We start from the raw sequence: 22,110 nt of genomic DNA on the forward strand, positions 1-22,110 counted from the left end.
CGCAACTCCTACGTTGCGGAAGGTTATCACAGCTGACGTGTTCCCCTACTCTGCTATTTGTTCCTCTCTTATCAGTCATTGTCAAGTGGCGTCTCTCGTGAATAGTTGTTGCACTATTTATACAATTAGCGCGCTGGCTTCGATCATTCTGGTTTTTTAATGCATTATTATTAGAATATTAATAAAAAAGATTTTCTAAGGTTTAAAACCATTTGTGATAAAAAATGTATGTTTTGACACGGTGTGTCAAGCAGCATAGAAGTAAGAGGAGAGAAATCATAGATTTTCACATTGAATTTGTCATCATTGCAGGAGCAGGCAATTGATGTCGTCCTATCGGTCCTATCACACTCCTTTTTTCTACCATTTGACCATTTCCTACTCTGGTGATACCATAATCCACCGCAATGATCGCTGCTCTCTTTTTCTCTCTCTCTCTCTCTCTCTTTACTCCCACTTTTTTTGTTCCCGATTTGTAACTCCAAAGACTTGAAATTGTAGTTTTTTCTTGACGAACAGTCTGTTATTAAACTCCGGTGGAATCCCCTACATTTTATGAAATTTCCTGTCGTAGATAAAATGAACATTGCGTTCAATAAAAATTAAGTGATCCTTTTGTATTTTTCGTGCAACGGAATTGCCGTGGTCTCTTTTTTTCATCAGACACCGGTTTCTACCATAATGAAAGATTTCGTAGTGGTGGGGAGTGTAATACTGCGGCATTCATGGCATCCATAACGGAAGAAAAATTTTGACGTTTGTCATAATACAGGGTGTCACGAGAATTACGTTCCTGTTCCGAAAACGCAATCTCGGACAAGTGATTGTTCGCGGAATTTCTAATAAGTCGTCGCTTACGATTGACAGCTTAAATCTTTATACCGGAAAGTGGAAAAAAACAGTTCAACTTGTGTTGTAAGGGAAAAATTTTAATTCGAAGACAAACAAGGTAATATCAAAGCCAGTAAAGATGGAGGCAGTCCCGAGGCTGCCGATGATATCTTTTCAATTGAAAGTCAGTCCTGAACCAACCGCATTCGGTCCCAAATTAAAACAGGTAATCTCACGCCCAATTGATTGTATCATAGTTAGACCTAAATCTTCAATTAACCTCCAATATCGAAATCTTTCGTTCAAGATATTCCATTTGATTTCATGTTACAAAGTACACTTATTAGATTATATTGATATTCGTGACGTTTGTCCATATATACGTGACTCATTCGTCCATTATATTTATGTTTTCAGTATATACGCGATTTTTATAACGAAGATCCCGAATCCTATTCCAATGAAATACACCAATTGGAAAAATTGCGAGCCATGGTCGTTCGACCATCTATCGCTGTTACGGACTGTACTTTACTCCAGAAATACTACTGTCAGTTGCACTTTCTACAGAGCAGGTTTCCTATGGGAGCTGATGAAGCTGCTGCTGTGACTTTTACCTGGTGGGCAAAAATGAACATGAAATTTTCCATTTTCTAATATTCAAATTTGACATTCAATTTGCATAAAAATTCTTTTCCTCCATTTAATCGTTCAAAAACCTTCCAATTTTTTTGAAATTATCTTGAAAAATTTTCCTGCTTCAGTTATAGTCAATTATTCTCTCATCCAATGATTTTCAAATGTCAACCTGTTACAGTCAATTTAAGAAGTTCCCAAAAAGGTTCCTCCTTTTCAATAAATTCATGTTGTAGTATGATATCCATTCATAAGTAAAGTAAAAAACATTGACCCGACAACAATCGTTGAAATCCAGTGGAACAATTATGTATGCATTAGTTTTTTATCATATCTGGAAAAAATGGTGAATAATAGTTATAATAATGGAAACAATTATTAAAATCTTATTGTTTTAATGAATGGATTAACTGTGTTTTTTTTATTTCTAGGACCGATGCATATGGGAATATGGTTTGTTCCTCAGCTAATATACGCTTTGAGATAATGTCTATTTTGTACAATATCGGAGCAGTTCACACCCAAATGGGTGCTAGAATAGAGCGCACCTCTGCCGAGGGAATGAAAATGGCTTGTGCTCATTTCCAATGTGCAGCTTGGGCTTTTGAGCATTTACACATACACAGCAATGTATTGAGTCTCGATCTGGCTCCTGAACTCACGAGTTTCATGCATCAACTTTGCCTGGCTCAGGCTCAAGAATGTATATTAGAAAAAAGTATGCTGGATAATCGAAAGCCAACTATAGTGGGTAAGTACCTCCATTATTTTACAATTTCTATTTTTGTCCTTTTAATTTGCTCTTCAATCACTGAACTATGATATTCTCATTACTATAGCAAAAGTTGCCAAACAGATTATCGACTACTATTCACAATCTCTTGCTACATTGGAACCCAACAACAGCGAGGATAATCCAATTGCAGATACTGTCGGTTCCAAAATATACAAGGTAAACTCATGAAGTTTTTTTCATGAATTTTTATTCATGAAATAAAAGAGAGGAATGTTTCATTCCTTTCAATTCGGTGATCAATATTGTATAACATTTTTTTTGCATTTCGAAAGAGTGATTTTGAAGTTTGGAATGCAATTCTTCTACGTAAAAGATCAATGAAAAAATTGAAAAAAAATGTTCTTACTGTTCAACAGAATTGGAAGAGGTATGTGAAGTTCAAAAGAGCTTATCATCTCGCTGTGACACAATTATATCAAGGTTTAGCCGCTGAGGAGCAACAGAAAATGGGTGAACGTGTGGCATTTTATAACGCTTCATTGACTGCCCTGAACGAGGCTAGATCAATGTATGCAAGTGCAAAGGGAACTATGGGAATTGCCGGGGAGAAAGAGGCTATTGAGGAAGCATTGACTTTTACGAATGACGTTATCGAAGGAAAAAGAAAGGCAGCAAAAAACGAGAACGAATTTATTTACCACGAAGAAGTACCGGAAAAAGATGTTTTACCGACGATCAACGGGGCATCTCTCGTAAAAGGAATTCCTTTTAGTGTCAATGATCCTGAAGTTTCGGGACCGGACATATTTGCGAGGTAGATAAAAATGTTCGAAATTCTTTCTGACTCCAGCCACGATCGCATGTTCGCTTTATACTCGAGTCCCTGTGACCTTACAATTTTTAGGAGAGTGAAATATCGTAAAATGAAGCAACTTATATTTTTTTATCAAACATCATACAGATTAGTGCCAATGAAAGTTCACGAAGCGAGTTCCTTGTATTCGGAGGAAAAAGCAAAAATCCTTCGTTCGGTAGGAACAAAAATTGAAGAACATGATCAGCACCTCGACACGTATCTCGCATCATTGAAACTTCAGCATCTCAGTTTATGGGATCCCGACGCACAGAGTTCGGAATCAGAATTGCTCCCTTTACCGGACGAATTAGCTGAAAGATGCGCTGCTCTGAATGCGAGACCCAATGCAATTGAGGATCTCGTTGATATAATGGGAAAGTTGTCAGACACATATCGTGATGTTGAGGCAATGCTGAAAGAAATTGATGGTCTACTTAACGAAGAGGAACAACGGTAACTGCATTAGTAAAAACTTATTTCTAGTTTTTCTTTTATTCTTATAAAAATTAATTTTAACATATTATTTTTACTGTATTTTTTAATGATATTGCTTCTCACAGTGAAAAACGTTATCAAGAAGCAATGGGTAAAAGGCCACCAACGATTGTGGCGACTGATCTTACGAGAGAGGCTAAAAAATACGAGGAAGCTCATGCCAAAGCTTCTGAGAGTAATCAAGCTCTTCATCGGGCTATGACTTTACATGTTAATAATTTACAAGTTCTGGCTCAACCGCTCGCTGATCTTATGGCTAAAATTCCATCACCGAATGTGAATGCTGCTGGTATAAGAATTTAAAATTTATCTGAGATTGTAGTTTATGTCTTAACCATTAAAAAACCACGAAATCGGCATTTTGTTTTTTTTTTTCAAATGTTTAAAACTTGAAAAGTGATTTCACTGAACGAACACGTGGACGTTTGCATAGTTATTTATAGAATATTATTGACGAAATTAATCAAAATTTTAACTTCAACTGCACAGGTCAAAGGAGTGACAACGAGAGTGACAAAACGAATGCGCGGGAGTTGAAGCGTATATTGGGTAAAGTGGATGAAATGCAGCGTCAAAGAAACGAACTTCACGCAAAACTTCGTGATTCAATAGCTCAGGATGATTTGACGCGGCTACTAGTGACAGCGACAGCGGAGACGGGTTCGCTGGAGTCACTGTTTTCTGAGCAACTGGGTAAACACCAAGCGTTAGTGAATCTGATAGATCAGAATCTTGCGGCACAGGAGAATATACTGTCGGCACTGACGGACGCTTACGCTCGTACAGCGGACACTCGGAAAACGGTTGAAGAAATATTGAAGCGCCGAGAGTTGACGATATCCTCGTTGATAACATCGTACGACGCGTACGAGGACCTCCTAGCGAAATCGACGAAAGGGCTAGAGTTTTATCGAAAGCTCGAGGTAAATGTAACGAAGTTGTTGCAACGAGTGAAAAGCACTTGTCGCGTACAGGAAGAAGAGCGAGAGCAAATAATGGCGAGAAACGATAAAGGAAACAGCGGCGTTTCAACGGAAACTCCAATAACCCCAGCGACGAATACAGAAAGAAAACCGGGTTCGGGCATGAAGTTGCGAGATCATTTGGCAGCCAGATTGAAAAACAACACTCCTGCGAGTTATCACCAACAAAACAGTTATGGAAACGAGAAACACGCGAGCCCCATTGCCTCGGTTCAACCGAATTCCCATGCTGCAACAAAGACATATCCTATCGATCCGTCGTGCGCGACCGATCCGAGTGGAATTCCCATAAATGCTGTAACGCCGATTGCAGTCGAATTACAACCACCGAACCAACCCTTGTATCAACAATATTATCCGAATGATTATACGAATTATTACATGACGCAACAGCAGGCACAGTATCATTCGGGACAATATTCACAGTACAATAACGATGATTCGAATATAACAAACGGTGGTACGCAGAGTTTCCCGAAGACAGGAACGACCAACACGGACAGTATGTATCGACAGGCTTCGAGGCATTCTGCAAGCGGCACGGAAGTTTCAAGCAACAGTACGCGTTACGCCGGTTACAATATTCCGCGAAATGAACAGCTTTCGGCTTCTCCATTGCCGGGACAACAACCTCAATATCCGGCTGCAGGGCAAACTCCCTATGAGAGTCAACATGCCGAATATGCTCAATACTCCAACGAATACAACATGGTTCCGGATAACCGTGGCTATCAAATACAAGTCCCGATGTCCGTGCAACAACCGGTCGTTTCCTCTTCAGGATTCCACAGCGTTCCATCGAACCATCAAGTGGCTTACAACCAAGGAAATCTCCCGGGGAATACACCCATAGGAATAAATCAGTCACCATCTCACACGCAAACTCCATCGCAGCAAATAACACCTTCATCGAATCCTTATCGCGTGGAAGATCTTCGGCAAGATTCGACGCAGCCTCAGACACAAAGCAATTTGAATCATCCTCAAGGACAACCTCAAGCTTACGACAGCGGCCAGAATTACCCTTATCAAGGCTTGCCTCAACAACCTATTTCTCGACAAATGTTGCAACCTTCCGGCAGCCCAGTCGCTCAAGGATATTCCAACACCGTGGGGAACGTCAGTTTACAAAATTCACAATTTTCTCCGCAAATATCAGCCGCGAATCCACCTTACTCGATGCCCGAGCAGTATGTCCAGAATCAACAAATTTCAGGCATTCCAACGAGTTCCATTTCCTCTCCTCATCCTGGAAACCTGTATCCATCGAGCATCGTTAATGTTACAGGACAAAGTTCTGTCTCTTCTAACATGTATTACGCTCCTGCTACCAGTCAACCAACCAACACACCGCAACAGTACCCAGTCGATTATACGTCACAGAACCAACAGAGTTATGCCGATACATCAGTAGCACAGAACATCCACAACTCTCAAATTCCAACGAGTCAACCTGTGCCCAATTATCAAAATTCTTACGTTAATTATCCAAGTGATTCTGGCATACATCAGTACCCAATCGCGAGCTCGATGTCTTCGCAGATTGGCAGCTCCGTCAACTACTCTAATGGAACGGAAATGATTCAAAGTCACACGAAATCGACTAGCAATCCTGGCTTTTTGCCCAATTATCAATATCCTCTCCAGGCACACAGTACTGGAATAATACAGTATCCAAATTACTCACAACCTTATGAAAATTATGGAAATAGCTCTCAAACCACCCCGGGACAAATGGCATCTTCCTCAACAGACTCGTACCGAGGCCATCCCGGATATGCTTACGACCCGGCTCTTGGAACTTATTCGTACAGTTCCGGTTATCAAGATTCCCAAACTACCACACCAAGCAGTATGAGCAACGAGAACTCATACGTTTTACCACAAGATGGACACATCGCTGGACAACCTGCTTATATCCAACCGGAAAATAATTCAAGATACACCAGTGCTAGTAACGGCGCTACAACCAATCTTACACCTTCGTCTCAGTATTCCAATGGCTCTTATCAACAACCGAATCAGAATTATTATACCACAGGGTACAATGGCCAATCGCAAAACCAAGGTATGGAAATGCTCTTGTTTTCTATTCTAATTAACTCTAATTCTAACTAAATCTACCCTAATTAACTTCTAATATTTTGCTTTTCTAAATAAGATTACGCACTTGTTATAGATTCCACACCTGCGAGTAATATTACAGACCGTAGCAACGATACAACTTATCAGCAAGTATCCAGTGGTGGGAATCCAGCGACATCGACGTCACCTCCAACTGAAGTCATGACAAAACCCATCGAAACAAAGCCTGAAGCACCCAAATCAAACTTGGATCTTCTTGCTGAACTTGATATAACGATAAACCATGCTCCCCTGGTGCCTGAAGTGCATTCCATCGAAAAAATTTCCAAAGAAGAACCTATTACGAATCCAAAGTTACCAGAAATTAATGACAAACGAAAAGACAGTCTCGAAAGCTCTCATCACTTAGACGATAAGCTTGAGAATCTTCAGATCGTTTGGGACACGTGGTACACCGATGTTCAACCCAAACGTGATCCCCTCGGTGATCCTATCACATTGCAAAAATTCGCCATGGATATTGAAAAGTATGAGAAATTTGTGGATAGTTTGACAGTTAAAACACTCAGTGGTTCGACCAGTTTGGATATCAAATGGAGCGAAATAACCGACATTGAGGTAACGAAAATCTAGTCCTGTCAAATTTATTGTCATATAATTTGAATTCCACAATTTTTGCATTAATTTCATTCAATCAGCTGTCCCGCCTCGACATCGCTCATGTTGTTATTCAGAAACCTAAACTTTCCTATTCGTAGGTCTAGAAATTAACATAAAATGCAAAATAAGCTTGATGTCCCAATGTTTACTCTTTGTGTTCATGTATTTCCATTATCCAGGAACGAGAAATGAAGAAGCAGACGTGCTACGTGGCACAAGCACACGCAAGCGCTAATAGAACAACGAATTTAGTACCTTACGACTCGACACGAGTGAGACTCTCAACGACCGATGGCTCATCCGACTACATCAATGCGTCGCACGTAAATGATTTAACCCAATGGACACCAGCAGCATTCATCGTAGCTCAAGCACCCAAACCTGAATCTTACGAAGCTTTTTGGACCATGATTTGGGAACAAGGTGCCGAGGTCGTGGCTTGCTTAGCCACGGACGCGCAGGTAAACAAACGTGCACTTTCAGTGGAACCAATTTTCAAAATCAATCGAATTCTTGAAGTTCTCTAGAACTTTTTGTATTAAACTTTATTTTTTATTTGCTCGTTAATAGTTGAACGAAGAAATATATTGGCCAATCAACAAAGACAATTTGACAATTGGAAAATTCACTCTATCGCTGAAAAGTTCTTCGAATCACACTTTTTACATTCAGAGAGTCATAAATATTGTGAAATCCGATCAACGGATCGAAAGGGTCGTTGTACACATGCAGTATCTCGCTTGGCCATCTTCGTAAGTAACCGACCATTTATTGGACCTAATTATTGAATATTCCGGAAAATTCTACGAGAAATTTATGATTCACGTATCTGTTGAAATTTCAATATGTTTGTTTACATTTAAAAAATTGCATTCATACAGAAGATTTATATTAATATTAAATTAATATGGTTAAGCATTCCACAAAAAAACTCGTTTATTCCCCGAAAAAATCGAAGCGGTTTCCTCCAACTTCATATTCTCTTGAATAATCGAGAATTTCCCTTAAAATATGCTCTTTATCAGAAGATATTCTAATGTGCGTTCAAATGTACCTGATTAATTCACTCCATTTTTTCTTTCAATTCATCTTTTTCTGGTTCATATCCCAAAAAACGTGTAATATAACAAAATAAATGGATCACAGAATAATATAAACATTTCATTTCCAGTGGATTACCTAGCAGTCCTGGTTCCCTGCTGACATTCGCGACAGATATATTATCGGAGCAGGCACTCAGACACTGTTCCCCGAAGCCGATAGTTGTTCACTGTGTAAACGGTGGTTCGCTCAGTGGATTATTCCTTCTGGCAGCAGCAGCAGTCTGTCACGTGAGAGCAGGTAACGGAGCAGTCGATGTGCCGCTTGTACTCTCGACGCTCGTCAAATATCGCAGGTGCATCATTGAGAAGGATTCCTTGTTGTTCGCTTATCGAATGGTGCTATATCATGCCCAGGATACTCTCATGAAGCGTGAGTAAACAAAAATTTGAATAAAGTGCCGATCAAAAGAACAAACGCAAGCTTCAATTTAATATTATTTTATTTTGACGAAGAAATTATTAAAAACAAGAAAATCACTTTAATACTGTACCAGATTATTCACGCTGCGTAAGCCGAGAATCAGGTGATATTAAAGCGAAAGTAATTCTTGCTTGGTGTAATTTTTAAACCGACGTTAAAGCGAGTTTTGTATTTTTTTCAATCACACAGATTATTCCTATTTAATATTATCAACTGTGGTTCGCCATTTGAATAGCATTCTGTTTTCAATTTTTATTTTGTTTTAATTTTTCCCATTTGATTAGCCTAAATTTTTCTTTGTGCTCTATTGCGTGGCTTACGTTGTTATCGCTCTGTAGGCTTATTATTTGCGCGAAGCAAGAGTTATTTCAAACCATATTTTTCTCTCTTGATATAATCACGTTAAACTAATTAATTCTGTCATTTCACCAGGAGGTATTTTATCGTCGACGAGGTCAACTTTTGAGTGCTTCGAAAACATGAAAGGTAACAAAGGTCGAGCCATAAAAAAACCGCAACATTGTCATCCGTCTGATGATTTTTTACATAATCTCGGTGTCGGTATTCAACATGGAATCGTAAGGCAACCAGGTAAAAGAGATTTCGCTCCGTTTGCTATCATTAAAAAAAAAACGATTTCTTCAAACGAAATTAATGTTGCAGGCGAGCAATCTATCGGACAAACAAGTTCGCAGTCGAAGATTACAACGGTGCCACAAGAGAAGACTGACAAAGTTGATCCTCTGAGTCAACTTGATCCCCTTTGGTCCATTCGAAGATAGTCCGATAACTATACATATATACAATATCCAAGTATATAAAATTCGCAACTGCGGCTCTTGATACATATTATGTGATCGCCATGTCGCACGTCCTTCCAAGGGATTGAATACCATACATTCTAAACCTAATACTTAGCAAGGCTTATTACGTAAATATTCACGGTGTTTGCATTCTATGAGAAATCAATTGCTGCTCGTATACGTGATTACATTTGTACAGACATTGATATACATGCATCGATTTATATATCCATATGCGTGAACAATACACATACATATGTATATATAAAGATAGTAATATAACGTTTTGCAAAGTGAGTCTAAACGGAGGCTTAATAATTAGCCGCAGAATAAAATAAATGATGAATTAAACAGTTGTTGTATGAGTTTCGAAGAATTCATTTTGACTCATCGTTTCAAAGATCCTCGCGTTTGATGGTAAGCAAATCGCTTGCGTGTATAATGGAATTATTTATAAAGTTGGAGAGCGAAGCTCGAAGAAGCGGTATAGCATTTTTTTCCTCGAATAAGATTTTTTTTTAAATGCAGCGTTTCTTTCGATTACTGTGGATATTTTATAGTTTAGTTGACATTACTTTCTGAATATGTAATCGTTATTGACAGATAAAAAGAACCTTTGCATTAATACTGTTCATTCTCATTTTTCTGTTTCTTCGATGCCCAGTTTACATCCACTTTTGTCAATTACGGATGCTTATCTGCCACTGCATATCATCGTGCGTCCTATTTTGATAATCGGAAACATACGTGCGAATGAATCTATGGTTATTTAAAGTGAGGAAAATCATTAAAAATAAGGAAAGATTTTCAGTCAATTGAATTAAAGTTTTTTGGGAAATTTCCTAGTGCTATACTTCCGAACATATGCAATTTTTAGTACTTTGAGATGTGAAATCACAATTTTGTTTTAAATATTTTTTCATATGACTTTTATATTTACAAAAATATTTCAAACGATACCAATTATTTGACCCTGCTAACATTGGAATAGCTGTTTTGAAAATACGCATTTCAAATACGTAAAATTTACCGCGTTGAAAATCGACCAACCTGTGTGTACAAAACAAAAGAAACAAAGAGAAAAGCTGGAACGACGACAACGACGAATCCACAGATTCTGGCCAACTTAGCGAACATAACCAAAAATCAGGTTTAAATAGCGAACACCGGAAAAGCAAAACATGAGTTTTGCGAATTGTTTAACCGGTATTCTCCGTCGGGGAATTAAGCCAGCTTTTGCATCCTCTAGTGTATTATTACCTCAACAAACTCGGGTATGTCAAATGATGAAATTAACGATTTTGAAAATATAAAATCTGGCTTTTTTTAACTTAACCTACAAATCATTTCTTCATCGTTCACTTCTTTTGAGCTAATTATTATTTGTTTTTCATTCAGAATACGTTTATCCTAAGGCGAAAGTATCCATTAAAGCTTCATCATAAAGATGGAAAGCCCCAAAGATTCCGATCAAAAAATTGGATCTATGAATTGGTGGAAGACACTAATCTCAGACCGGTCAAGCCCATTAACGTGATTTTGACTTCCTACGTGCCCAATATCGGTAATATAGGAGAGAAACTCACAATGAAGCCCCATGCTGCTTATAACAAACTCTTACTTCCTGGATTGGCGGTTTATGAGACTCCTGAGAATTTGACGCTGTACAAAGAAGCCATAGAGAAAGCACAAAGTGAAATGCCTGAGTGGAGCTCCAAATGGGCGCCAAGAACAAGAGACATACTCTCAACGTTGCTTCTCAGTGTTATAGTTTCCAAAGATAATTCTTGGACTCTTCAGAAATTTCACATTAGAGCAGCTTTCAGAAAAATAAATATTCACGTTCCTGATCACGCCATAACAATGCCTAAATATGAGATCACGGGCCCTGATCTTGACAAACAGAACAAAGAGTTTTATGTCGTTGTTACGATAAACAACAGAGAGAAAGTCAATGTTAGATGTAGGCTCCATCACTTCACCACCAAGGAAAATGAGAAACTCCCTTACAATGATTACTGGAAGAAATCGGAACCTGCCATTTTCCATGAGGATCAGGTTATTCTAGATTCTATGCCTGGTCACAGACAGTGGAGCAATGAAAATACCGCTACAAATGTATAGTTTATCTTTTGCTAATAAATTTTAAAGATACCACAAAGAATTTGGTTTTGACAGTTTTAGAGTTTGCATCATTAAAACGCAACGAGGATTCTTTCCTTCTAATAGTTTAAAAATTTTTTCAGTCTTCATGAGCTCAGTATGACCATGCAATTGTGAATGTAGGTGAAGTGTAAAAAATAATTTGAACTTCGCCTACTTCACCTATGCAGTAAAAGAAAAATTTCTTTTCCATTGCAACATGGAACGTTTCTACAATCATTCGAAAAGCCTAATTCAAGGGCATTGATTTTGAAATTTATCTAGTACTGTAATATATTTTAATAATCAGCATGAAAAATGTATTTAAACTGCCATATGTGCACTATGATCATTTTTTTTAACGCATAAATATAAGGCCACCTATATATAGGCTATTATGACCAGCACCGCCTGACACAATCAATAATCACGAATTAGCTATAACTTCAGTTACCTTGGCCATCCGTGTTGGAATATTTGATTTGTTTTCTTTTTTTTGGTTAAAATACTAAAATACACGTTGATTTTTTGTTAAAAAAATCGATTTAAAATAAAATGCGAAAATGCCGGAACTTTCTGGAGCACCGGAGAAACGTTATATTTGGGACGAAGTTACGGACAGTTTGGCTTTAGTTGGGTAAACAGTTTTTCATTTTCTATTTGAAAAAAATGCGTATAAAGTTCAAGATTTTCGATCAACAATTAAAATGGTTTCAGGGCATCCAAGAAAGAGGATGAAGCGATCAAGGGAAATGAGAGCCATTTTCAAAGCAGTCGAATATCCAAATTGTACTGTCCTCACGGATACCTGATTCTCAATTTCTACGAGGCTCTCAATCCCAGTCAAAAGGTTTGAAAAACACGATCCTCTTTAGGTATTCTCCGGTAAATAATGTTCCGTGTCATCAACTGCTTCTTATTTTCAGATGATTTTTCGAAAAGATTATTTGAGAAAAGTACCACCGAATGAGGCCAACGTCGTGATACTACAGGACATCAAAGATCTCGTTTTGTATTTAGTCACGAGTCCACTGACGGTGCAATTCATAAATTTCTTCCATTTACCAATAATCGATAGATTTATTCGTGGCCTCATTCTTTATTTCCAATATTACGTTGACGTGTGGGAAGAAATAACGGAAAAACGAGTGGCCACAACGAAAAAAGCACCGAATCCACTCGCTGGTGGCGGTAGACTGCGACGCGCTGAAGAAATGAGAACTCTTCGATGTGTCATTGGACGAGAGTATTGCGAGATACTTCTCGGACACGAAAACGGAGGCTGCTATCATCATATGATGGCTAGCAGAAAATCTGGTCCCACACAGACCCAATCTCAGGGCGAAAAAGATCTGAGAATATTTGAATACCTCATTTCCTTAGCACACAGAATAGTGTGGATTGCTCTTCAACGAAAATACTACAATTTGATCGGTTCGTTTCCCGTATAATTAAGAAGAACAAAATATGCTGTCATACGTTTGGAAAGCTTGAGAAACAAAATTCGAACTTGGTGTTATCAAAATTACTCGATAAAATGTATTATTTTTTTTTTTTTACAGAAGTTGAGCTGCACAGACTTCTTCGTACCGATGCTTTCAATACAGCTGATCGACGCAGCGGTGGCATCGCCAATCGATTTATGCTCGACGACGAGTTGAGGATATTGCAAGGTCCGAAGATGGCAACAGGAAAAAAACTTTTGAGAAACTCTCCTCTGCCTCGTCAAATAGTTGCTCAGGAATGTGACTACCGTGTTCTATCCTTGGGTCAGCACGATCACGTCATTTTTCCTTTCTCATAAATGCAGTGTGTAAATGTCCGATCGGTCATGATTGACGTGAGATTTTAACAAAATTTTTCAGGAATAATTAAGTCAGCGGATCCTCGAATAATTTACCTGGAAAATGCTCTTCTTGCGCCGGAAGAAAAATTGGCTGAATTAGGCATAAAAGTTGGAATCCTCGGAAGATCGCGAGACGATTTTGACATCATGCTCGTCTCATCGGATAGCGAAGAATCCATCGAAGAGGCCGAAGACGAAAAAGATAAATGGGAAAAACGTAAAAGCTCGCTAACTGAAAGAATACTCAGAAGCATGGTAATTCATATTTCTAATAGCCACAATTCAATTCTCTTGTTTCGATTTCTTGTATGCACTCAACCAGAAATCGCGTAAGAAATCGCATTGTAAATAAAAACAATTTTTTCGTATATTTCCGAAGTTCAGATATCCTTTTCATTGAACGCGATTTCGATCGTCTAATAATCTGATTTTCAGCCAATTTCTGAGCATTTCCGATTTTCGTTTGAGAAGATAAATTCTCCAGATACTTTTCAGTGTTGGTTATCGTCAAAATACACGAATCGTAGTGTTTGTTAAATTATAGAAAAGAATTCATTATCCCAAAATGAGTGGAAGGATTTTCTGGAGTATTCAATAAAAAAACGAAGCATTGAAATTATTTTCGAGAAACAAAATAAAAAATGGCAAATGTCATGATTCATTCGTCAATGTAGAAATATTCCTCATTCGGTTTGCAGCTAGCCCCATTACATGTTTACGTTAAAACGTCAACGACTGTAATTCTCATTGAAAAATCCTTTTACTCGTTTAAAAATAAACGCGCGCCTTTCTCGAATTCGCATTTTAAAGTTTAACATTCAAAAAAATATGTACAATTTTAAAAAAGCAACCTGACCGAAGTGGTACGAAAATGCCTGGATACGGATCCGAGTTCGAAGTGGCGGATGAATTTCCAACAGAAAATATAGACTGGAGATGCCGGGGTCACAACGAAGATCGCGAGAGAGCACGAGAAAAATGGATAGCGCGTGAAATGAAACAAATTGTAAAATACACCGATACTATTTCGATAGTAACAACGCTCGACTAACAAGAATCGTGTGTGAAGAATCAATAAAATGAATGTTCCCGTTATCAAGTTATCCAAGTGTTCCAATTTTTGCACATGAAAAAAAATTTATATACATATATATGTATAAAAACGGATGTTACTTGTGAATAAAAGCATCATTTTTTCTTTTTCCAATTCCAAAAAAAATTGTGAATATTCGTGGCAAGAGCGGGGGGGGGGGGGGGGGGGGGGAAATACAACAGAGCACTACGAGGCAATGTAAAAAATATGCTTATTGTAATTGTTACTGCCTAACCAAGAATAGTAATGATAATATGTTACAAGAGCCATACACACATATATATGCAATACATATATATATATATAGGTACAGGGACGAGCGGTGGAGTTCCTTATTCGTGTTATCTTCCTCGTAAGCCCGTTGTCTAAAAACTCAGGATTTGTGTATGGTGTATGATTTCGTTTGTTTTTTTTTCGTGTACAATCGTATAACCGACTAACTACCATTAACAGTAAATAGTAATAACAATTAAAGACGTTAGCACAAATAGAAAGATAACTTCAATTCTCCCCAATATGGGGGGTATGTGTGTGTGTGTAACGTGTGTATGTGCTGCAATTTAAATATATCATTCCTGTTGCTTCCTTTTTCCAATTTTCGATCTTTCATCTTTCGAAAATTCGTTTTGCTTTTGACGAATTGAATATCCACACGTGCCTAAGAAATTCAGTCAATATTTGGCTAATACAATATCGCTTCTTTTCGTGTTTTTTTCTTTTCTTTTTTCTCAGCGTCCCGACAGCTTCAAACGATAATAATTTTTGTATCTGTCGCTCGACCCGCACCTCTTTACCGTGTTATTGATTTTCATCGAGTTTCTATTACAGTGGCACAAAGACTAATAGTTGAAAAACGGACTCTGAATGAAAAATGTTTAGCCCACATTATATATATATATATATATATGTTGTTGCTGTTCTTTCTTTCTAGTTCCATTCGCGTACTTTGTTTTTATTGTTGCTACTTCTCCTCTCTTAAAAGTTATCTCAATGACTTTGTCTCATATTATTAATCGATACAATGTGCTTGATGATGAATAGTGAAATCATTTACAGAAATGGATTTATATATACGTATATATGTATAAATATATACTCGGATTATTAGATCGACGATGAAAAGAAAATCGGAGATCTCTTATTTTTTCTCCAAGTTTTTGGACACCGACGAATTTGCTTTTTCAATTATTTCACAACGTTAATTTACGAAAGTTAAATGAAACCTTTTATACAGATGCAGGAGATCGTTAAAATCCGGTATTTTTTAATATCACGAAACGTACGCGAGAGACAGAGATTGCAAAGAGATTTTCGACGCTCGAAACGATGTTTCTTTTCTTTTTTTTTTCTTTTTTTCCGTTTTTTTTTTTAATCCACTGTGAACGGATCCGCGAACTGCGCGTTACAGTGACGTGGGTTTATACATAAATATACATGGGAAAGCATGTATAAATATGTACTTTTTCGGTATACCATACTATATACGTGTAATGTTTATAATTTACAAATATTAACCGTTACAGCGATATGTACAAAGCGACATTCAAACAATTAGAGCTCAAATGAAACGAATTGTTCAGCCTGGAAAACCTGCTTGACCAAATTCATTCACTATTTTCGTTTAAAAAAAAAGTAATAAAAAAAAATAAATCATCCAGGATAGGAACGTCCTTATTCCAAATCTAGCCTTTCTTTCTTCTTTGCGTGAAAAAAAAAGCCTCAACATTATTCGTGTTTCTTATACTGGACGTATGCAAGGTGAAAAAATATAAGAATGTCCCGCGATTACTGTGTAAAATATGAAACACAAATTGACCTTCCTTCCAAATTAAAAGGCCCGATTTTCTTTTTCTGCTCCGTTAACTTCGCTCACATTCGACAACACGCTCTGTGCGAGACCGTCTTCTGTGAAGCATACCGACTAATTCAAAATGACTCTTTGTTTTTCTTGTTTTATCGAGTTTACCAATAATCTAACGAACTGATGATGCATCTTTTTGCTGTGTTTCAAAATTCAACGTTTCGTTTATGTGTCCAGTGTACATGTTAGAGAGCGAGGTATAGATTTTTCTGATACTTATGAAAAGAAAAGTATACGTAATCGCATGTCCGTTCTTCAGAGACTGCAACCCAATGTGACCGCGGTTCGGGTTAGTTTTTTTTCAGTTTTCTTGGCTGGTAAGATAAACTCGTACACAGAACGTGACTCAACGTTTGCGTTATTCTCTGCCTGATTTTTCCTCATTTGTGTGTGTTTTTTTTTCATACGTGAAAAGGATTAAAATCTAGCGGTTACAAGCAAACAAACTCCCTGACATACACGTTGCCAAAAACATGGCATGATTTATGTGACATCGTTTTCTTCGCTCTCGCTCTTTTTCTCTATGTTTCTAATCATTTTTGCTACACGTGCTTGCATTTTTTTTGTTCGCCCAATTTTCGCTTGCTTTGGACATTTACGACAAACGTGCCAATTTTTTTTTCTTTTTCTTTTTCTTTCGTTTATCTCATTCGAAACACTGTTTCCTGATTCAATTCTTTCGTCATTCACCACGAATTGCTATACAACGATACAGTTAGTTAATACAGTATTTAACATTGACCAGCGCACAAACACAAACTTTTTTTGCTGCTTTTTGCTTCTACGCTTAAGAGAAACACGCGCGCGGAGTTTTTCTCCTCCTTTTTTCCTTGACTTCTTGATTACTCTATTATTTGCTCCGCCTGGTTCTGACGGTGGGGGGGCTACGAGGCAATGTCCGACATCAGCTGGGCAAGCAAAGCCGGCTCTAATAAACCGTGCGTTTGTCCCATACGCTCCAAATTTCTCACGTCCTTGTCCACCGCTTCAAGTGCACGTTCCAATTCTTCCTCCTCTTCTCGCGAAGGCTCGTACTCTCCGTTCCGACTCTCTGGTGATGCCAAATTCATTTTTTTAGTCAAATTCAATTCTTTTATTTTCCTTATTTCCTAAAACTTTCTCCTTACTTTCATGCAGATTCGAGCTATGAAATGTGGCTCAACTTTTTTTGCCATTTTTTTCAAAAACTGTCTGACCAGGCCAGTAAAAAAGTACTTGAATTTTAAAAAACTCCAAATGACAATCATAACGGAAAGGATTCTCGATTCATTCCACGAAAAATGAGAATCATTATTTTCCTCACAGACACATTTAATAAAACGTTACGGTGAAGTAGAAAGAGAATGCACAAAAATTGTATAGTTTTACCATCAATATCTTGGATAAAATTCAATTTATCTCTTTCTGAAGTATTCTTTCTATCTTGTCTACTATTCTTTGAAAATTCGTGTTCCATTTTGTTGATTACCCACCATCAAGAATAATACTGAGTTTGTTTTCAGAATTTTTGTCTCGACCTATTATGTTTTATAAACATTGAAATTCGTTAAAAATTCATATTCCATTGTAGTTATATACGTGTGAATGAAAAAAATTTCAAATTCTAACTAATCAAAATGTTGAAAGTTGCGACATGAATTGTAAAGAATAAAAGTGTTTGCTTTTGCGAATGAATTTGGACGAAATTTTGTCCAATAAAGAAGAGAGTTAAACTATTGCTCTCACCAATGAATATATCATTGAAAGCGTCGGCTGGTAAATTATTGAGAACGTTGCCAAAGTCGTGTTCAGCAGGATCGAGGGATGCGAAAACTTCGTGATCGCCTAATTCAACCTTGAGTCCACCACCAAGTCCGAGGGAGCCGAGGCCGAGACCAAGATTCAAACTCGACGTGTTGGATGTACTTTGAGGTACATTGAGATTATTAAGAGTTTTCGTATGATTTTCATTGATCGATATGACTTGACTCGGATAATGTATTTCCTCGTTGATCAAATCGGCAATTTTTGTTTCTAGTTTAACAGAGGGTGGTCTCTTTCGTTTTTTCGGTCGTGATTTACTCTTCGGCCTCGGTACGGTGGGTGAAACGGGTTTTTTCCGTGACTTCTTTGGTTTCGATTCCTGAGCTTTACGGTGATAATTGTCCCTTTTTCTAGCGTGTTCCGGGCAAAGGGGAAGCTCGTGCGCGACGTCAAAAACCGGTACGCAACATTGTGTATTGTCGCTGAATTTAGCGGTACAATGTTCGAACAGTAGTTGATCCGCGTTAAGCATAATATGTCTGGAGCAATGACGAGTGCAGGGTAGAGAAGTAGAACGACAACCTTCCGTGACACATGGGCCACCGACGAGAAGAGGTCCTGTATTTATTTTCCCATTTGTCGGTACGAACTCGTCGAGGGAACGGGCTAAGCTGGCAGGAGGTTTTTTGCAAGCTTCCTCGAGCAAACAACGCGTTCTTTCGCGCAGAAGTATCTCAGATTCTTGACCACCCTTGTGAAGCTGTATGAGACGTCGTCGTAACTGCGAGCGTAATTGGGATAATCTAGCGGTCCGATTTTGGGATGAACTACTCGTAACGTCGCTGAACCAATGACGTTGATAGATGCTGAGTTCGTCGCCGCTCGATTCACTGTCGGAGATTTCATCGCCGGCGCGAGGATAATAAAGAAGCATGTGATCACGATTGCTTCTTCGAGAGTCAGAATTTCTCTCATTGACATCTTCGACAACTGTACGATTGTCTGTATCGCAAGAGTTCTCACCAATGGGATATCTGAGCTCAAAACTCCTCGTATTCTCTGCAGGATCTACGAATCCTTCGGAACTCTCTTGAGCATCTTCGATCGCTTCCACACACAACGGCGTTATCCCTGTACCTTCGAGTTTGAGACGCCTTTTGATACTTTTTCCTCTCGACTTGTTGCTCTTAACCGAATGTGCAGATTTACTTTGTGTCAGCTTGAAATTTTTACCAGTCCCAGTGGCAAAAGGCTCCGGTTCGCTGAATATATAGGGATCAACATCCTGACGTGACTCCGTTTTAAGCAAAGCCTTTAAACGATCGGAAAACTTGAGCTTGTTATTGTCCATTTTTAAGTAAGACGGATCGGCTGGGACCTTCATCGATTGGCGCACTTATTGTCGCCTCACGTTCCATCTGCATTCTCAAACTCTTTTAATTATACGGACGGCTCGTTTATGCTCTCTCTTACTCTCAATTACAAATACGACCTTTTTGATCACCGAGAGTTTCATTGAATTCATTTGACTGAAAGAAAAATGCTCGGATTTTCTACTTTCTCTAATGCGGTTTCTCCTTTTTGTTTCTGTTTATCTTCCGAGCTATATATACATGTTTCAGGTACTTTTGTGCTTGAGCAACTTCTTCTTCAATGTACGGGGCTTCAATGCTGTAGGAATGTTGATTCTTAGTTACACAATTATACACCGCTTAATAAACTCCATTGCTTCCTTCTATCGATCTATAAAATTGTTCTTTCCAACCTCTATGAGGTGAGAGAAAAAAGATAATGTTTTGGCAGTGATGATTATTCGGTGTATCGTCAACTCTAGCAAATATAAACTAGCAGTCGTGTTAAGGTATTTGAAAGATTATTCTATACTCAAATATTAACTCTGGAAAACTTAACGCAGTGTTCTTCTATGTCTATTCCATAGATTGTCGGGAAAGTTTTTTTTTTCAAACTGTTTTATTCTTTCCCTTTTTGAAGTTTTTTCAAAAATATCATCAAATATACCGTTTTTCGTCCTTTAGTAACGGAAAAGACGAATCAAAACACACGCAGAATCAAAGGGATAAACGCTTAGAGAAATTTTTGAGGTTATGTAGAGTTGTTCTTAACCGCGGTAACTCGCGACATTTCGCCCGTCTAAACTTTTTTCTTCTCCCTTACGAAGCTTTGTTATAAATCACTCGGTTTTATAGTCGAATTTTTGATCGCTTATTCGACGGTTAAACAAAATAAGCTCGATCGGCCGCGCACACTTCAAGTTTTCTTCCAAAAGCGCTATAAGCACACTCAAGGGATAACAGCGCTTGGCACAAGCCGTGTGTGTATAGGTTGGATTCGATGAATTTCGTGTTTTTTTTTCCTTTCCCCCTCGTTTCCCTTTTATTTTAACCTTCCTTCAAGTATCACAATGCAAACGAGTGCTCTTTCTCACGCAAACTTTGATACCTCGTTAACGAGGCGTTTATTACGAAAATAAGGCAACTGTTAAACGCAAAATTTGATTGCAATATTTTTCGATAATAACATTAGAAAGACATGTCAGATGTGAAGGCAGCAAGATGGCGGCCGCTCACACTACACAAAAACAGTAGGAGACGCGATATGGTATGCGCGAAAAAGTTTGTTAGATTCGCAATCATGCCGCGAGGAGAGCGTAAAAACACTTTTTTTCTACAATTACGCACACGCTCGATGATAAACACTCTTACTTAAGTCGAATGAACTACTAATTGCTACGTTTTTTTTTTGCACTAGTTTTTCTTCGTTTTTGCTACTTGCTAATCGCTAAAAACTTGTAATTGCTAATTCGTTGATCGACATAACCTCAAAACTGCATGGGTTCAAGCTTCGAAATTAATGTTAAACTGCGGCCTTGCAGTGTCGTCCTTTTTCATGGACAATATTCGACCGATAAACACGTTTCAACGGTGTCAACACACAAAGTTCCCGTAGTTCACACTACGATAGCTTTAAAATCCCGTATTATTTTAAAAAACATTTTAGGAACCGTATTTCTTTTTGTCACAGCTTGTCATACGATTTTTACGTGACCATTTAATGAAACGAAACTTTATCACCCGTGCATATCATACTTATCTGTTAGAAAACAACTTTTTAATACATCTTTCTCAAACATGCATATTTAACGAATAATTTACTTTCATGATTCAGCGCAACTCATAATATTCTTGGAACCCCATACATCATGAAGCTAAAAACATATTAAAATTTCTTGAAACTTGAATCTACCCCCAAATTCACTGAACGTGCATTGTTTCCGTTTATTCTGAGAATAAAAAACGTCGATATTATGGCGTAGTACATTCAGTGAAAATGTGAAAAATATCCACGTTAATTATAGCTTTGACGCAATTGCGATATGGCGTAAATCAACAATGCCGTTCCCCCATTATTATGAATTTATATACTTCAAGATCTAATAATAGAAGCACATGTTTTTCAGCATCGCACGAACTGAGCGACTTTGTTAATTATGACGAGTGCGGAAATAATTGATAAACTTAGGCGTTTTTCATTGATTATAATTCTCCGGTGGAAAATGATTTATAAAGCTTTATGCTTCGACTAGTCAATTTGGAAAAATCATGTTTCAGCCTTTTATCACGCAGCTTTTCATTTACGATCAAGTAGGAAACTTCGATCAGCTGACTTTGACGTTTCCCTGTTGAATATGTTATAACCTAAAAATCGAAAGAAAAGTCCAATTGGTTAAGTAGTTCCAGACTTATTTTGTGTGATCGTGTTGAATCAAAGGTTTTCGCGTCGAACAAAAGACTTTTT

The 22,110-nt window shown here is 37.9% G+C and overlaps 4 protein-coding genes and 1 long non-coding RNA gene across 6 annotated transcripts; 3 read left to right on the forward strand and 2 right to left on the reverse strand.

Annotated features, from left to right (window-relative positions):
* The first annotated feature begins 492 nt into the window (after positions 1-492).
* Positions 493-9,965, forward strand: mop (myopic). Of its 2 annotated transcripts, XM_043417351.1 has the most exons (15): positions 493-1,057; positions 1,249-1,451; positions 1,899-2,218; positions 2,307-2,419; positions 2,620-3,017; positions 3,165-3,512; positions 3,620-3,843; positions 4,044-6,605; positions 6,717-7,240; positions 7,462-7,743; positions 7,853-8,034; positions 8,454-8,755; positions 8,880-8,909; positions 9,239-9,397; positions 9,470-9,965. In XM_043417351.1, exons 1-15 carry the CDS (start codon positions 971-973, stop codon positions 9,586-9,588), a joined length of 5,853 nt encoding a protein of 1,950 aa, XP_043273286.1. In that variant the 5' UTR covers positions 493-970; the 3' UTR covers positions 9,589-9,965. The 2 variants fall into 2 exon arrangements, with proteins under 2 accessions (XP_043273286.1, XP_043273287.1); XM_043417352.1 differs by lacking the exon at positions 8,880-8,909 and having other exon boundaries at positions 494-1,057.
* Positions 9,966-10,698: 733 nt separating this feature from the next.
* On the forward strand, positions 10,699-11,773 carry mRpL9 (mitochondrial ribosomal protein L9). Its single transcript, XM_043417364.1, has 2 exons — positions 10,699-10,883; positions 11,008-11,773. Exons 1-2 carry the CDS (start codon positions 10,791-10,793, stop codon positions 11,731-11,733), a joined length of 819 nt encoding a protein of 272 aa, XP_043273299.1. The 5' UTR covers positions 10,699-10,790; the 3' UTR covers positions 11,734-11,773.
* Positions 11,774-11,809: 36 nt separating this feature from the next.
* Positions 11,810-14,700, forward strand: LOC122409632 (uncharacterized). Its single transcript, XM_043417361.1, has 6 exons — positions 11,810-12,388; positions 12,469-12,601; positions 12,678-13,185; positions 13,314-13,520; positions 13,617-13,852; positions 14,445-14,700. The coding sequence occupies exons 1-6, from the start codon at positions 12,315-12,317 to the stop codon at positions 14,646-14,648; spliced, it is 1,362 nt and encodes a 453-aa protein (XP_043273296.1). The 5' UTR covers positions 11,810-12,314; the 3' UTR covers positions 14,649-14,700.
* LOC122409638 (uncharacterized) lies at positions 13,271-14,525 on the reverse strand. The gene is made up of 2 exons (XR_006260734.1): positions 13,652-14,525; positions 13,271-13,544 (listed from the first exon to the last, which is right to left on the reverse strand). It is a non-coding gene; the product is annotated as an uncharacterized lncRNA (long non-coding RNA).
* A 189-nt stretch (positions 14,701-14,889) lies between the features above and the next one.
* On the reverse strand, positions 14,890-22,002 carry LOC122409631 (lethal (3) L1231). Its single transcript, XM_043417360.1, has 2 exons — positions 18,277-22,002; positions 14,890-17,602 (listed from the first exon to the last, which is right to left on the reverse strand). The coding sequence occupies exons 1-2, from the start codon at positions 19,676-19,678 to the stop codon at positions 17,436-17,438; spliced, it is 1,569 nt and encodes a 522-aa protein (XP_043273295.1). The 5' UTR covers positions 19,679-22,002; the 3' UTR covers positions 14,890-17,435.
* Positions 22,003-22,110: the final 108 nt, after the last annotated feature.

This window comes from Venturia canescens, chromosome 4 (assembly GCF_019457755.1).
Source record: "Venturia canescens isolate UGA chromosome 4, ASM1945775v1, whole genome shotgun sequence".
Taxonomy (NCBI): domain Eukaryota; kingdom Metazoa; phylum Arthropoda; class Insecta; order Hymenoptera; family Ichneumonidae; genus Venturia; species Venturia canescens.

Coding starts and splice junctions, on each gene's coding strand:
- mRpL9 (XM_043417364.1), top strand. CDS start 10,791: ATGAGTTTTGCGAATTGTTTAACCGGTATTCTCCGTCGGGGAATTAAG. Junction 10,884..11,007: donor TATTACCTCAACAAACTCGG/GTATGTCAAATG, acceptor TTTTTCATTCAG/AATACGTTTATCCTAAGGCG.
- mop (XM_043417351.1), top strand. CDS start 971: ATGGAGGCAGTCCCGAGGCTGCCGATGATATCTTTTCAATTGAAAGTC. Junction 1,058..1,248: donor TCGGTCCCAAATTAAAACAG/GTAATCTCACGC, acceptor TTATGTTTTCAG/TATATACGCGATTTTTATAA. Junction 7,744..7,852: donor GCTTAGCCACGGACGCGCAG/GTAAACAAACGT, acceptor GCTCGTTAATAG/TTGAACGAAGAAATATATTG.
- LOC122409632 (XM_043417361.1), top strand. CDS start 12,315: ATGCCGGAACTTTCTGGAGCACCGGAGAAACGTTATATTTGGGACGAA. Junction 12,389..12,468: donor GACAGTTTGGCTTTAGTTGG/GTAAACAGTTTT, acceptor AAATGGTTTCAG/GGCATCCAAGAAAGAGGATG. Junction 13,521..13,616: donor CTACCGTGTTCTATCCTTGG/GTCAGCACGATC, acceptor AAAATTTTTCAG/GAATAATTAAGTCAGCGGAT.
- LOC122409631 (XM_043417360.1), bottom strand. CDS start 19,678: ATGAAGGTCCCAGCCGATCCGTCTTACTTAAAAATGGACAATAACAAG. Junction 17,603..18,276: donor TTTCAATGATATATTCATTG/GTGAGAGCAATA, acceptor TGGCATCACCAG/AGAGTCGGAACGGAGAGTAC.